The following is a 13,070-nucleotide window of genomic DNA, read 5'->3' as shown; positions in this document are numbered from 1 at the left end:
CCCGCGCCCCGGCGGATGTGACGCCGCTGTCAGCGGCACCGCGGTTCCGGCGGCGGCGGCGGCTCATGCCCGGTGAGCGCTGCGGGGCGGCACCGGCGGGCGGCGGGGCTTCGGGTGGCGGGAGGGATGCGCCCCGGGCCGGGCAGCGCCGCCGCCGGCTCCCCACGGGCCCGGGCGGGGTGGCGGAGCGGAGCGGGGGTGCTGTGCCCGGCGGTGACCTCCGCGGTGTCCCCGGTGCCGGTGCCCGGCGGAGCGGGGAGCGCCGCGGCTGCCCCGGGGCGCTGCGCGGTGCCGCTGCCGGGGCGCTTAAAGCCCGAGTTTTAGGGAGAGAAACGCGGAGTTCGGTGTCCAGCGGCGGCTGATGAGTTGTGTCAGAGGGGAATGGACCGGGTCGAGGGAGGAGAAGGGCCGGGGTGTGGAGCTCCGGGCACGGCCGAGGCAGCGGGATCTCGGGAGGTGTTTTCCCCGCTCTGCGGTGCCGTGGTTTATGGACTGCGGGTTGAACCGGGGCTCGGTGGTGATTCCTGCCCGTGCCAGGGAAAAGCAGGTTCCTCCGGCCGTGGAGCAGGTGAGGAACGAGTTCGATGGGGCTGCTGCAGAAGAGGAACCGGCTCTGGGCTGCCCGCGGAGCATGGCGGTGCCCGTGGTGTTTGCTCTGGGGAGCCACGCATCAAGAGTTTCTTATCAGTTCCTTATCAGAGGCAAGAAGGGGAAGTGGCTGCTCCTGCCAGCCCAGCGCGGTGTTTCCTGGCCCGGGGCTGGCACCCAGCAGGGCAGGGCAGGGCAGGGCAGGGCAGGGCTGGGACGGATCCCTGGGTGTGCCTCCCGTTCTGAACCGCTGGGAAGGAGCCGCTGGGGTTCCCCGGGAAGGAGATCTGCCGTGCAGCGGGTTGGTGGCAACCCCTATGGGGTTCTGTGGGACCTTCAGGTGGCCCTGGCCACCGTGTCCCTCATCAGGAGGGGCTGTCACCAGTCTCACCTGTGCCCTTGCAGCCCTCCTGTCTGATGCTGCATTGGAGGCGGGCAGCGCCGCTATGGAGTGCGGGGATGGAGGCCACGCTCTGCATCCACACGTGCCTTTGGCTCAGCGCTTCCTGGATCCCCCTGGCCTCGCCGGCCCTGGACACTGAGGGCAGCCACGGGAAGCTGACGTGGGCGGTCAGCCTGGAGGCACCCGAGGAGGAGCTGGAGCAGCGGGCAGAGGAGCTGGCCCGGACTGCGGGGCTGGTGAACATGGGCCGTGTCGGGGAGCTCAAGGGCCATTACCTCTTTGCCTACCAGCCCGACGGCCACGCGGCGCCTGAGCACGAAGCCATAAGGAGATCCGTGGACACTTTGTTTGCACAGCACGACAGCGTGCGGTGGCACTCGGAACAGAAGCTTCTGAAGCGCTCCAAGCGCAGCCTGCACTTTAACGATCCCAAATACCCCCAGCAGTGGCATCTGGTGAGTGGTTTCCCGGCTCCTGCTGTGCTCCCAGGCTCGGGCTGTCTGTGTGGCCATGGGCGAGCTGTCATGCAGGAGGCAGAGCAGCCTCTTTCTGTGCTTTGGTGAGGAGGGAGCTCGCTGAGAGCTCGCCCTGCCTGCCACATGCTTGCTGTGATGGTGGGATGTGCACTGGTGGCACTGGGGTGGGCAGAGGGCTTTGGCTGGAGCACACTATGCCCTCCACCTCATGGCTCCAGCAGCTTTTGCTCGTTGTCAGCCTCAGTTTATCTCCCCTGACTGTCCTGTGAGTTCTTCCTGTGCTGGCCCCAGCCCCACATGTGATATCCAGTGCACCCAGGAGGTCTCCTCAGCGCTGACCGTGTCCCCTCGCTGTCCTTTCTGGCGCTCAGAACAACCGCAGGAGCCCCGGGAAGGACATCAACGTCACGGGCGTGTGGGAGCGGAACGTGACGGGGCGCGGGGTGACGGTGGTGGTGGTGGACGACGGCGTGGAGCACACCATCAAGGACATCCAGCCAAACTACGTGAGTGCCTGTGCAGGGCAGTGTGACAGGAGCGTGTGAGAGCTCGGAGAGCTCTGTCACCTTGGCTCAGCCAGGGCGGGAAGGGCCAGCAGCAAGCCTTTCCTGGGAGGTTCTACACCCAGGTTTTGGGGTTACCTGCCTTTGTGCAACCCGTGGGGGGCAGCTGGCATCGCTCTGACCCGCAGCAGTGCCTGGAGCTGCCCAGGTTGGTCCCTTCAGCAGTGTTGAGCAGCAGCCCTGTGAGGAAGCAGCCTCCAAGTTCCCGTGATGCACAGCCCGTGTTTCAGCTCAACTCCTGCTTTTCCCAGCCTGAGGAGAGCAGAGCCCCAGTCCTGACCGTGGGTCTGTTTGCAGAGCCCAGAGGGCAGCTATGACCTGAACTCCAACGACCCTGACCCCATGCCTCACCCCGACGAGGAGAACGGGAACCACCACGGGACGCGCTGCGCCGGGGAGATCGCGGCCGTGCCCAACAACAGCTTCTGCACCGTGGGAGTTGCTTTCGGCAGCCGCATCGCGGGTACGTCAGCCTGCCAGGCTGCCCCAGGGCCTGCCCTCCATCCCTGGGCATTGGAATATCACCAGTATAGCCAGACAGGACCTGCCTGAGCCGGGCTGGCCCTTGGTGCTGCACAAATAGCGGCACAGGGAACAGGAGGGCTTGCCCCACATCCAGCAGGACCTGGCGCTGCCTCAGCCCTCCAAAGCTGGGCTGGCCTTGCAGGGTGAGCGCAGCGGGGCAGCCTCGAGCCAGGAGTGTGTTTGCAGTTTGTGCAGCTCACGTGTCCCTCACGTCCCTTGTGCTCTGTCCTGCAGGCATCCGAGTGCTGGACGGGCCCCTCACGGACAGCATGGAGGCCATTGCCTTCAACAAGCACTATCAGATCAATGACATCTACAGCTGCAGGTGAGCCCTGGGACCCTGAGCTGGCTGCCAGCCCTGCTCTGCCTGGGCACGGGGCCACAGCTCGTGGCTGAGTGCTCACACCAGCTCCCATCCTGCTGTGGCTGCAGTTAGCCTTGAGGCACCATAATCCTGTTCCTGGAGACCTGTCCCGGGCTCTGCACAGCGCCTGCAGTTGTGAGATGTCCCTGTGTGTGCTGCTGCAGCACATCCCCTGGGCTGGCTGTGCTGGAGGGGGCACTGTGCTCCCCTCTGTGGTCAGGCAGCCCCGGCTGAGCCATGTGACGGGGACTGGAATGCGTGAGAAGCCGCTTGTTAAATAAAAATCAAACGTTTTGTGCACTGGAATCTGACCCAGGGGCGCAGTGCAGACACGACAGCCATGTCCCAGCAGCAAGGGGCCATCCTGATGGGTGGGAAAGTGCAGTGTTCTGCAGTCCCAGTGGTGGCTCTGGGAGCAGCTGGGAGCTCGCTGTGGTGACAGGAAGAGCCGCCCGTGCCTCCTGGGGCTGTCACCTCACGCTGTCTCTCTTTGCAGCTGGGGTCCCGACGACGATGGGAAGACTGTGGATGGCCCCCACCAACTGGGAAAGGTAAATCCCAGCTCCAGCTGCCCTGGGAGAGCCTCCAGGGCTTGTGGCTTGTTGCCTGCCCGTTCAGGGCGGGAGGGACATGGCTGTGACACTCTGCACATCTGTGTGTCCCTCCGTGCCAGCAGAGGTGTCCCTGTCACCGTGGGGCTGGGAGAGGCCGCGCTGCGTGCAGGCAGGGCAGGGCACGGTGAGCTTTCCAAGGAGAGGCTGCTTCCAGCAGGGAAAGGCTCTTTCACAACCTGTGGAAGGTGTGGCACTGACAGCTCGTGCAGCCCACGGGGTGCTCTCTGCTCAGGAGGCCGAGCTTTCCCTGTGCTCAGGGTGGCTCTCCAGGCAGGGATGGTGCCTTTGGATACTGGCAGTAAATAAGGGGGGGTGAGATTGCAGTGGGAGGAAGAGTCAGAGCTGAGGCTGCTCCTTCCCAGGCCATTAAGGTTTTCTCTGAGCTCATGTGCTGCAGAACTGCTGCAGAACACAGCCAGCCTGCCTGTGCTGCAGCAAGGGGTCACCGAGGGGCCCCAAAACCAGCAGTGGGGTGTGGTTCTGCTCCAGTGCTCTGCTGCTGTGCTTTTCCAACCACAGCTCAGCAGCGCTGACAGCCGAGCTGCTCGTTCACCGTAACAAATGGTTCCCAGTCCTGCAAGTTAATTTATTCCCTTCCTGCCTGCAGACAGCTGGAACAAGCTCCAGGACACAAAGCACAGGCAGGGCTCGCTGTGCCACAGAGAATGGGCAGAATGTGCCCTCATCTGCCAGGGGAGGGAGAGCAGGGTGGTCACTTCCAGTGGGGCTGTGTTCTTGCTCATCCCTCAGACGTGTCCTTCCCCTAGGTGGGAGCAGAGGCTGGGCTGAAATGTGCTGCCAGGTGGAGCCCCAGCTGTGGTGTGTGCCAGCAAAGGCAAAGCCCCAGGGTCTGTGGGGCAGGGCACTCAGAGAGGGGCAGTGGGGAGCCCTGATCACACGTGCTGGGCTGGCTGCTGCAGGAAGCCCTGGGATCGGTGTGGAAGGAGCCCCCTGCCCTGGGATCCTTGTGGAAGGAGCCCCCTGCCCTGGGATCCTTGTGGAAGGAGCCCCCTGCCCTGGGATCGGTGTGGAAGGAGCCCCCTGCCCTGGGATCCTTGTGGAAGGAGCCCCCTGCCCTGGGATCCTTGTGGAAGGAGCCCCCTGCCCTGGGATCGGTGTGGAAGGAGCCCCCTGCCCTGTCCCTCTCCACAGGCTGCCCTGCAGCACGGGGTGATCGCGGGTCGCCGCGGCTTCGGGAGCATCTTCGTGGTGGCCAGTGGCAACGGGGGCCAGCACAGTGACAACTGCAACTACGATGGATACGCCAACTCCATCTACACTGTCACCATAGGTGAGCCCTCTGTCTGCTCCCCTCCCAGCCTGGAGCAGTGAGGCCATCCCAAAATCTGTGGGGAATGTCTGGGGACAAGCATGGCAGTGACTGGGGTGTGCTGGGCTTCAGCCCCCACGCCTGCAGTTTGCTTCTGAGCTACAGAGCAAGAGGAGGCAGAGGAATTCCTGCCCGTGCCCAGGCTCCCTCCCGGGCTGTGACAGACACTGCCATGTTCAGGGAATGGTCTGGAATGCAGCATTCCCATCATTTGTGTTAGAGGAGAAGTGTGTGATCCACGTTCTCCAGAGCAGAAGCTGTGTGAGGGGCAGGAGATCTGTGTGACACTGGGCACAGTGAGGGATTATTTATCATGGCTGCCCTTTCTGTGCATCTTCCAGGTGGGCAAAACACAGGCTTGGTTCTGATTCCCCTGCCCAGCTCCCAGGCCCTGGAGGAGCACATCTGGCAGGAGAGGCTCTCAGGGGATCAACACCCCGAGATCCAGCAGTGGGAGCAGGGCAGTGTCACACAGGGGGTGCCTCTGCTGTTTCCCCAGGAGCTGTGGATGAGACGGGCTCCATGCCCTTCTATGCTGAGGAGTGTGCCTCCATGCTGGCTGTCACCTTCAGCGGCGGGGACAAGATGATGAGGAGCATTGTGAGTACCTGTGTCCCCTGTCTGTGCCCTCCTGGCCACCCCGGGGACAGCCAGGACATGGCTCTGTCCCCTCTGATTGCCTTTTATTCCCTCTGATGTGCCTTTGATCCAGGCCCTGCAGAGAGAGGCTCCTGTTTCTCAGCCCCCCTCTCTCTGCTCCCAAGGAGTGCTGGAGCACAGAAGGCAGGGAGAGCCTCGGGCTCTTTAAACCACTTGGCCCCAGCTTCTCCTCTGTTCTGGCACGTGGGCCTCTCCCAGTTGAATTTTTAAGAATATTTTTATCAGCTTTTCCCTTCTTTTGCCAAAAAACCACTTCTTGTCAACAACACGTCCTCTCTGCCCGAGCCAAGCAGCCAGAGCTGTTTTCCCCCCTGCAGGCCTGACCCAGCCTGTCCCTCCCTTGGTGCCAGGCTGCCCCCACCCCGGTGCTGTGACCCCTTCCTGTCCTGTGGGGCCAGCAGGGACTGCAGAGCCCTCCCACCCCAGGGCAGCTCGGGGCAGACATCGCTGCCTCCTGATATTTGGGGTTGGGTTGTCCATGTTTGGAGGATCTCCCACGAGCACAGGACTTCCCAAAAGCTCTTTCCTGTGGCTCTGTGCCTGCCACAGAGCAGCTGAATCCAGGCTTGTCAAACAGGCTGGGGAAACCTGGGGAACAGGGAGAGCCTGGGATCCTCAGGCACCTGGCTGGGACTCAGGCAGCTCCTCCTGCAGCCCAGGGCCAGGGCAGGGATCTGTGCCCAGCCAGGGCACGGCACAGTCTGCCACAGGGACAGTAAAACCCAGAGCAGGGCTGATTCTTGCTCTCAGAAATCCCTGCAGTTGTCCCAGGCTGGTTTGGAAAGTGCTGACCCTGGGAAAAAAGGGAACCAGCGAGGGCTGTGCTGCATTCCATCAGGAGCTCCAGGCTCAGGGCTTGGTCTGGCTTCCCCCAGCACGGTGTGAGTGCTTTGGAGGTCACAAATGCACGTTCATCTTAAACACTGGCTTTGTGGGACACTACCGGGGAGCTGGCACTCCATGGGGCAGCCAGGGCGAGGTGCACACGTGCACACTGTACCACAGTGGCTCCTCCAGCCAGCCTGAGCCTTGCTAAACCCCACACAGCCCTTTCCAGGAGCTGCTGAACCCCACACAGCCCTTTCCAGGAGCACAGTCTGCTCCTGGGCACCCTGGAGCTCGCTGCAGTGCTGCCAGAGTTAACTCAGAGTTAATTTCCCTGCAGCCATCTGCTCCAGCTCTTTTTGTTTTTTTTTTCTTTTACCAGACCATAAACTTTGTGTGGTTTCCTTAATGGGAAGAATTTAATACAGCTTCTGGCAGTGGATGTGTTTCCTACTGAAAGTTTGTGCTCTCGGGGTGCTCTGTGTGGGACACTCAGTGTCCCAGCGTGAGCTGGAGCCGCTCACAGCTGGAGAAATGGGATGGAGTCAAGCAAAAACACAAGAAACCCTTCAGATGTTGGGCTGTCTCCCCACAGGGAGCAGAGGGAGATGGATGCACTTGCTTTGCAGTGAGTGGCACAATTTGAGAGCTGCCTGCTGCCTCTTCGGAGGCTGTGTGTGTGCTCTGCCCAGCCCCACGTGGCCCCTCAGCCTGCTTGTGACACTGATCAGCAGTGACGGTGAGGAAGAGCCCGAACTGTGTCTGCCAGGGGTTTCCCACAGGGTTCCTTCGTTAGGGCTAGTTTCTCTCTCTCTCTCCAAAGGGAGCTGTGTCCATGCACCGTTTCCCAGCTGGGATCCCTGTCCCTGCAGCGAGGCTGTCCCAGGGACCCTTCCTGGCTGTGAGCAGGGACACTTGTGTCAGGGACACTTGTGTCACAGGGGCCAGGAGCACACGTCCCCGTGCAGCCCAGGGGCCTGACAGGGGCCTGTCCCCCGTTCCTCGGCAGGTGACGACAGACTGGGACCTGCAGAAGGGCACGGGCTGCACAGAGGGGCACACGGGCACGTCGGCGGCCGCCCCGCTGGCCGCGGGGATGATCGCGCTGATGCTGCAGGTGCGGCCCTGCCTCACGTGGCGCGACGTGCAGCACGTCATCGTCTTCACCGCCACCAAGGTGAGCCTGGCCCTGCTCCTCCTCCTCCCTCCCTCCCTCCCCTCAGGGTGCTGCAGGATGCCGGGCCCTGCTGTGCACATCCTTGTTTGTGTCTGCTGCCCCTCCATAAATCTCTGCCTCGCCTGGCTCTCTCCTCACCCCGTGTTCCTTCCAGGAATGTTGCTGAGGCATTTTCCCCTGTCATGATAATAAATGGGTTGTTTGCCTCAGGAATGCCTCCATCTGCCAATGGAGGGGTCTTCCAGGGGCTCAGCAGGGTCCAGGGGCTCAGCAGGTTCCAGGGCTCAGCAGGTTCTGGGGGCTCAGCAGGTCTCAGCAGGGTCCGGGGCTCAGGAGGTTCCAGGGCTCAGCAGGTTCTGGGGGCTCAGGGTGGGCTCAGGCGGGGTTCAGGTGGGGCTCGCAGGTTCCGGGGCTCAGGAGGTTCCAGGGCTCAGCAGGTTCTGGGGGCTCAGCAGGGTCCAGGGGCTCAGGAGGTTCCAGGGCTCAGCAGGTTCTGGGGGCTCAGCAGGTTCTGGGGGCTCAGGAGGTTCCAGGGCTCAGCAGGTTCTGGGAGCTCAGCAGGGTCCAGGGGCTCAGGAGGTTCCAGGGCTCAGCAGGGTCCAGGGCTCAGCAGGTGGGGCTGGCCCAGCCCAAGGGCTGCCACCTCTGCAATGTCACCTCACAGTCCAGGCACTGGGAAACAGCAGCTCTGCCCTGCCCTGGCCGTTCCTGGGCTCTCCAGAGAACTGGGCTCCTGGAAACAGCACAACAGAGCTGGGCAGCAGACACAGCCCTGCCCTTCACCCAGAGCAGGAGTGGGAACTCACTGCAGGGATGGGGCTTCTTCCTCACCCCTGTGGGGAGCAGGAGCTGTGTCCAGCTGATGCTGTGCTCTCTTTGGCATGGGACAGTGTTTTCCATAACTTCCAAGCCAATGTTGCCAGAGCAGTACGACCCAGTAAGTGATGGGACCCAGATCTGTCCTGCCTCAGCTCTTGGTGATTTAAAGGACTCCATTCCTTCTCTCCAAGGCCTCTGCCATGCCACAGGCAGTGGTTTGGGCAGCAGGGAGCAGCTGGGATGTTTCAGAGCAGAGGCATTTGTGCCCTTTCGTGCAGCTCCATTTCCTTTCTGAGGAGCTGGAAGCCGCTTTGTCCTGGGATTTGTTTCAAACAAAGATCAACCTGTTCCTTTCTAATAAGGCCATGTGGGTTTGCATCCCCACCCCTGTGGGATGTGTCTGGGCCTCCTTCCCTTCATGCTGGGGGTTCAGGCTGCCTGAGCCCCCAGGTGAGCAGAGCCCCCCGTGTGTCTTTGCAGTACGAGGACCGTCACGCCAAGTGGGACACGAACCAGGCTGGCTTCAGCCACAGCCACCAGCATGGCTTCGGCCTGCTCAACGCCTGGAGGCTGGTGAACGCTGCCAAGGTACCGCCCTGCCCTGCCACACCTGCCCTGGGGCAGGCACAGCAGCCCAGCCCAGCCCCATGGCAGGACAGCTCCTGTCCCGGTGACACCTCGGGTGGCACCGCTGCCGTTCAGCACTTTGGCCACCATCCTGCTGGCCCTGCCTCTGAGGCTGCTTTGCCTGTGAGCTCACGAGGCTCCCAGCAGTGCCTGAGAGCTGCCCCTGAGAGCTGCTGCTCTCCAGCACTATATATAGCCATGGTGAGGGCCATGATCCACAGCAACGGGAGCAGCCCAGCACCTTCCTCCCTCCACAGGGGCTGCAAGGAGGGTGTCCTGCCCCAGAACCAGGAGAGTGTCCTGCCCCAGATCCAGGCTGTGCTCAGCTGGCAGCTCTGGGGGAGTGGTGTGCTCACAGCAGGCTGAGGCATCCCCATCTCTTCCTCCTCTGTCACACGGAGCCCAGGGCACGTCCCTTTGGCACTTGGTCCCAGCTGTGTGTGGAGCTCTGTGCAGCTCTGCTGGGTCACTGCTGCTGCCAGCTGTGCCCCCAGGGTCACAGGGACCTCCAGGCTGCTCTCTCTTCCTGCAGGCACTTGGGTTCTGCTGTTCCTGTCCCCTGTATGGGGGTTGGAGTGGAACAGCCTCAGGACACCACTCAAAGCCAGAGCTGGGGAGTCCCAAACCTTGATCAGCCCTCCTGGCTCCCAGGCAGTGACTTTCCCTCCTTTCCTGGGCGTGTGGGCACTGCTCCTGTCCCTGGGGTGTCCCAGAGCACCATTGGGAGAGGCCCCTTGGCCTGGGCCCACATCCAGCACAGGAGCAGCCTGTGGGAGGGATGGGTGTGCAGGGAGGCTGCAATCCGTGCTGAACCCTCTCTCCTTCCCCTGGCAGATCTGGGAGTCTGTGCCATACCTGGCCTCGTACGTGAGCCCCGTGCTGAAGGAGGGCAGGAGCATCCCGTGGCTCCCTCAGGAGCTGGAGGTGGCCTGGAATGGTAAGAGCAGGTGTGCCATGGAGAGCAGAGCCTGCCCTGCCAGGTGTGCCATGGGTGGAGAGCAGAGCCTGCCCTGCCAGATGTGCCATGGGTGGAGAGCAGAGCCTGCCCTGCCAGGTGTGCCATGGGTGGACAGCTGAGCCAGCCCTGCCATGTGGCACAGCAGGGCAGGACCAGCCCTGGGCTGCAGGAGGCCAGGAAGGGGTTAAGTGCTGGGCTGCCTGGGCCTTTTCCGCTGCCCATCCCCAGGGGATCCCCTCCCCACACCCCCATCCCTGCTCTGATGTGTTTGGGGAGCCAGACGGGCTCAGGAGCAGGCTGGGCAGCGGCCAGAGCCGCGCTGCTGCCTTTGACCATTTTAGGAAATGCTGCAGCTCCCGACTTGGCCGGGCTGTGCCGAGCAGCAGCGGCTGCCCCGGGCTACCAGGGGCAGGGAGAGCTCAGCCCGGCCCTGCCTGGCCCCCAGCAGGCCTGCAGGCAGGGCACACTGCTGCCTCTGTGACCTGCCTGTCCTGCCATGTGCCCACGTCCCCTGGCAGGGGCTGGGGCACCCACCCAGCTCGCCCCAGAGCTGCCGAGGGGCTGCGGTCAGCAGCAGAGGGGCTGTGAGCATTCCTGGGGCTGGGAACGGCTGGAGATGGGCTGGGCCAGCCTGGACACCTGGCTTCTGCTGCCTGCCCCACACAGGGCAGTGGGGAAGAGGCAGAGACTGCGTGTGTGTCCTGTGAAGTGGCACCACAGCCCAGCAGGGCTGCCTGGCAGTGGGGACTCCATCCCAACGCCACCGGCCTTGACCAACCCCCCCTTCCCTTTCCCAGTGACCCCTGCCGACCTGCAGCTGTCCGGCATGAGGACCCTGGAGCACGTGGCTGTCACTGTCACCATAACCCACCCTCGCCGTGGCAACCTGGAGATCCGGCTGCTGTGCCCCAGCGGGATGATGTCCCTGATCGGCACCACGCGCAGCATGGACTCGTGAGCACCGAGGGCACAGGGCTGGGGCCGGGTCCTGCCTGCTGCCTCTGTGACCCCTCACGGGTTGTTTCCCCTCCCCTCTTGGCAGGGACCCCAGTGGCTTCTCCGACTGGACCTTCTCCACGGTGCGCTGCTGGGGCGAGCAGGCGCAGGGCACCTACAGGCTGCTCATCAGGGACATCGGTGAGTGCTGCCCTCAGGGCACCCTCAGGAGTGCTGGCAGCTCCGTGCCACGTCCCAGGGAGCTGCCAGCTCCTGTGGTTCGCTCAGAGTTCCCCACTGGAGCAGCCTGCTTCCTCCCCAGGGGATGACAGCCTGAGGCCTGGCACCTTGAGGCAGTGGCAGCTGACCCTGTACGGCTCCTCCTGGTCCCCAGCAGAGATGCAGGAACGGCAGAGGTAAGGCACCACGTCCCCACAGAGGTAGAACACCCCGTCCCCAGCGTGGAGGGAGCCAGCAGAGGGAGGCTGGGGGGTTCATCCCTGCCTCCCTATGAGCAGCGGCTGGGTTGGAGCCGTGTTGCTGTTGAGGCTGGGGCTGCCCTCACACCTCACAGGGCTGCAGAACACAGCTCTGTGTGCTGAAGGAGACACTGCAGACCCTTTGTGGGTGTTTTGGAGCCCCCCTACCCATGGGAGCCTCACGGGGTGTCTCCGTCCCCAGGCTGCTGGAGGAAGCCATGAGTGGGCAGTACCTGAGCAGTGACTTCTCCCTGCCCTGTCCCCCAGGGCTGGACATCCCCGAGGAGCAGCGTTACACCATCACAGCCAACACCCTCAAGGTGAGCCTGCCTGCAGGCTGGGAGCCCTGCGTGCCCCAGGATGGGCTGGAAGAGCAGGACCCTGCTCTGTGCCCTCTCTGCTGGGCAGTGGGCAGGGCCCTGAGGGGTTTGAGAGCTGTGTTTTTCAAGGGGTTTCCCTCTGCAGACCCTCCTGCTCTTGGGATGCTTTGCCGTGTTCTGGACATTTTACTACATGCTGGAGGTTTGCCTGACGAGGAACGAGGTGGGGCTGGACCTGGCCTGCTCCAGCTCCAGCAGCTGCAGGTGGTACCAGCAGGGCAGGAAGCACCGAGCCCTGGAGAGCGACCTGGAGATGGAGTCGGTGCCTCTGTACCGGGAGAAGGACGTGGAGGAGGCCGAGATGGAGTGTGAGCACCTGGAGCCTGCCCAGGATGGGCAGGAGGGGTCCTGGAGCCCCACACACCCCAAACTTTCCAGCAATGGCAGAGCTGGGAGCTCCCACGAGGCAGCCCCCACTGGAACGGGGTTCCTGGGCCAGGAGGCATCGACTGAACTCCTCGGGGAGGACAGGGAGCGCCAGCCCTGCTGACTGGGGCTGGGCTGGGCTCCCTCCCTTGGTACGACCTGCCTGGGCTCGGGCAGCACAGACTCATTCCTGAGCCTCCACGGACCATTGCCACTGTGTCCTGCGGGAGGTGGTGTTGGAGGGGCTTGGGAACAAGGAGAGAGGGCTGGTACTGGAAAAGGAGCTTCCCTTCCCTCCTCCTGGAAAACAAAGCAAGCCTTAAACCCTTTCCTGGTGGAGCCTGCCCTGCTGGGCGCTCAGGGCGCCGTTGTGAGTGGAGTGCCATTCCCACCGAGCCCCTTGCTGCCGCTGCAGCACGGCCAAGACGTGGCCCTGTGTCCCTGATTTCTGCAGAGCCAGCCTGGAAAATGCAGCAGGGCCCCAGCAGCCGCCTCTGCAGGCAGGGACCCCGCAGCGCTGGCATTTCCCCGGGCTGGCAGCCGGCCCCTGCCCACCAGTTATCCCAGTTTAGAAGCAGGGAGCTATTTCACTCATCTCCAGCCAGCGCTTCTGCCTGCCCCCGTGCTCCAGTGCTGCCGATTCCTCCTCTCCTGTGGGCACAGAGCAGCTGTGGGGTGGGGGAGGCAGGAGCCAGCCTGTTTGGGGGCAGGATGGGGCTGTCCCTGTGTCACTCTGGTGGCAGGTAGGCCTGGCTTGGGCTGGGGAGGGGAGGCTGAGTTGCTCTGGCAGTGGCTCATCTGAGCAGCGTTGGCTTCTTCACATGTCTTTGGGTTCGGTGGTTTATTTTTTTAAAGCTGGGGTTTGTTTTTTAATCAGCAAAGCCCTTTTGTGTAGCTTTCCAAATAAAGCCTGAAAAACCCTCCTCTCCCCCCCCCCACCATCCATCATTCTTCTGCCCTCCCAGAGCTTCCTCACTGTG

General features: G+C 63.1%; 1 protein-coding gene across 2 annotated transcripts; it reads left to right on the top strand.

The window, feature by feature from the left end:
• The first annotated feature begins 22 nt into the window (after nucleotides 1–22).
• On the top strand, nucleotides 23–13,017 carry PCSK7 (proprotein convertase subtilisin/kexin type 7). Of its 2 annotated transcripts, none has more exons than XM_030965020.1 (16): nucleotides 23–72; nucleotides 994–1,446; nucleotides 1,839–1,973; nucleotides 2,328–2,493; nucleotides 2,790–2,880; nucleotides 3,416–3,470; nucleotides 4,686–4,824; nucleotides 5,363–5,463; nucleotides 7,358–7,525; nucleotides 8,825–8,932; nucleotides 9,806–9,908; nucleotides 10,727–10,883; nucleotides 10,972–11,066; nucleotides 11,188–11,281; nucleotides 11,547–11,664; nucleotides 11,810–13,017. In XM_030965020.1, the coding sequence occupies exons 2-16, from the start codon at nucleotides 1,006–1,008 to the stop codon at nucleotides 12,212–12,214; spliced, it is 2,376 nt and encodes a 791-aa protein (XP_030820880.1). In that variant the 5' UTR covers nucleotides 23–72; nucleotides 994–1,005; the 3' UTR covers nucleotides 12,215–13,017. The 2 variants fall into 2 exon arrangements, with proteins under 2 accessions (XP_030820880.1, XP_030820879.1); XM_030965019.1 differs by lacking the exon at nucleotides 23–72 and adding an exon at nucleotides 378–568.
• The last annotated feature ends 53 nt before the right edge of the window (nucleotides 13,018–13,070 follow it).

This window comes from Camarhynchus parvulus, chromosome 24 (genome assembly GCF_901933205.1).
Source record: "Camarhynchus parvulus chromosome 24, STF_HiC, whole genome shotgun sequence".
Taxonomy (NCBI): domain Eukaryota; kingdom Metazoa; phylum Chordata; class Aves; order Passeriformes; family Thraupidae; genus Camarhynchus; species Camarhynchus parvulus.
The sequence above is the reverse complement of the archived record's forward strand: the minus strand, read 5'-3'. Positions and strand labels throughout refer to the sequence as shown.

Coding starts and splice junctions, on each gene's coding strand:
- PCSK7 (XM_030965019.1), top strand. CDS start 488: ATGGACTGCGGGTTGAACCGGGGCTCGGTGGTGATTCCTGCCCGTGCC. Junction 2,881..3,415: donor AATGACATCTACAGCTGCAG/GTGAGCCCTGGG, acceptor CTCTCTTTGCAG/CTGGGGTCCCGACGACGATG. Junction 10,884..10,971: donor ACCACGCGCAGCATGGACTC/GTGAGCACCGAG, acceptor CCCTCTTGGCAG/GGACCCCAGTGGCTTCTCCG.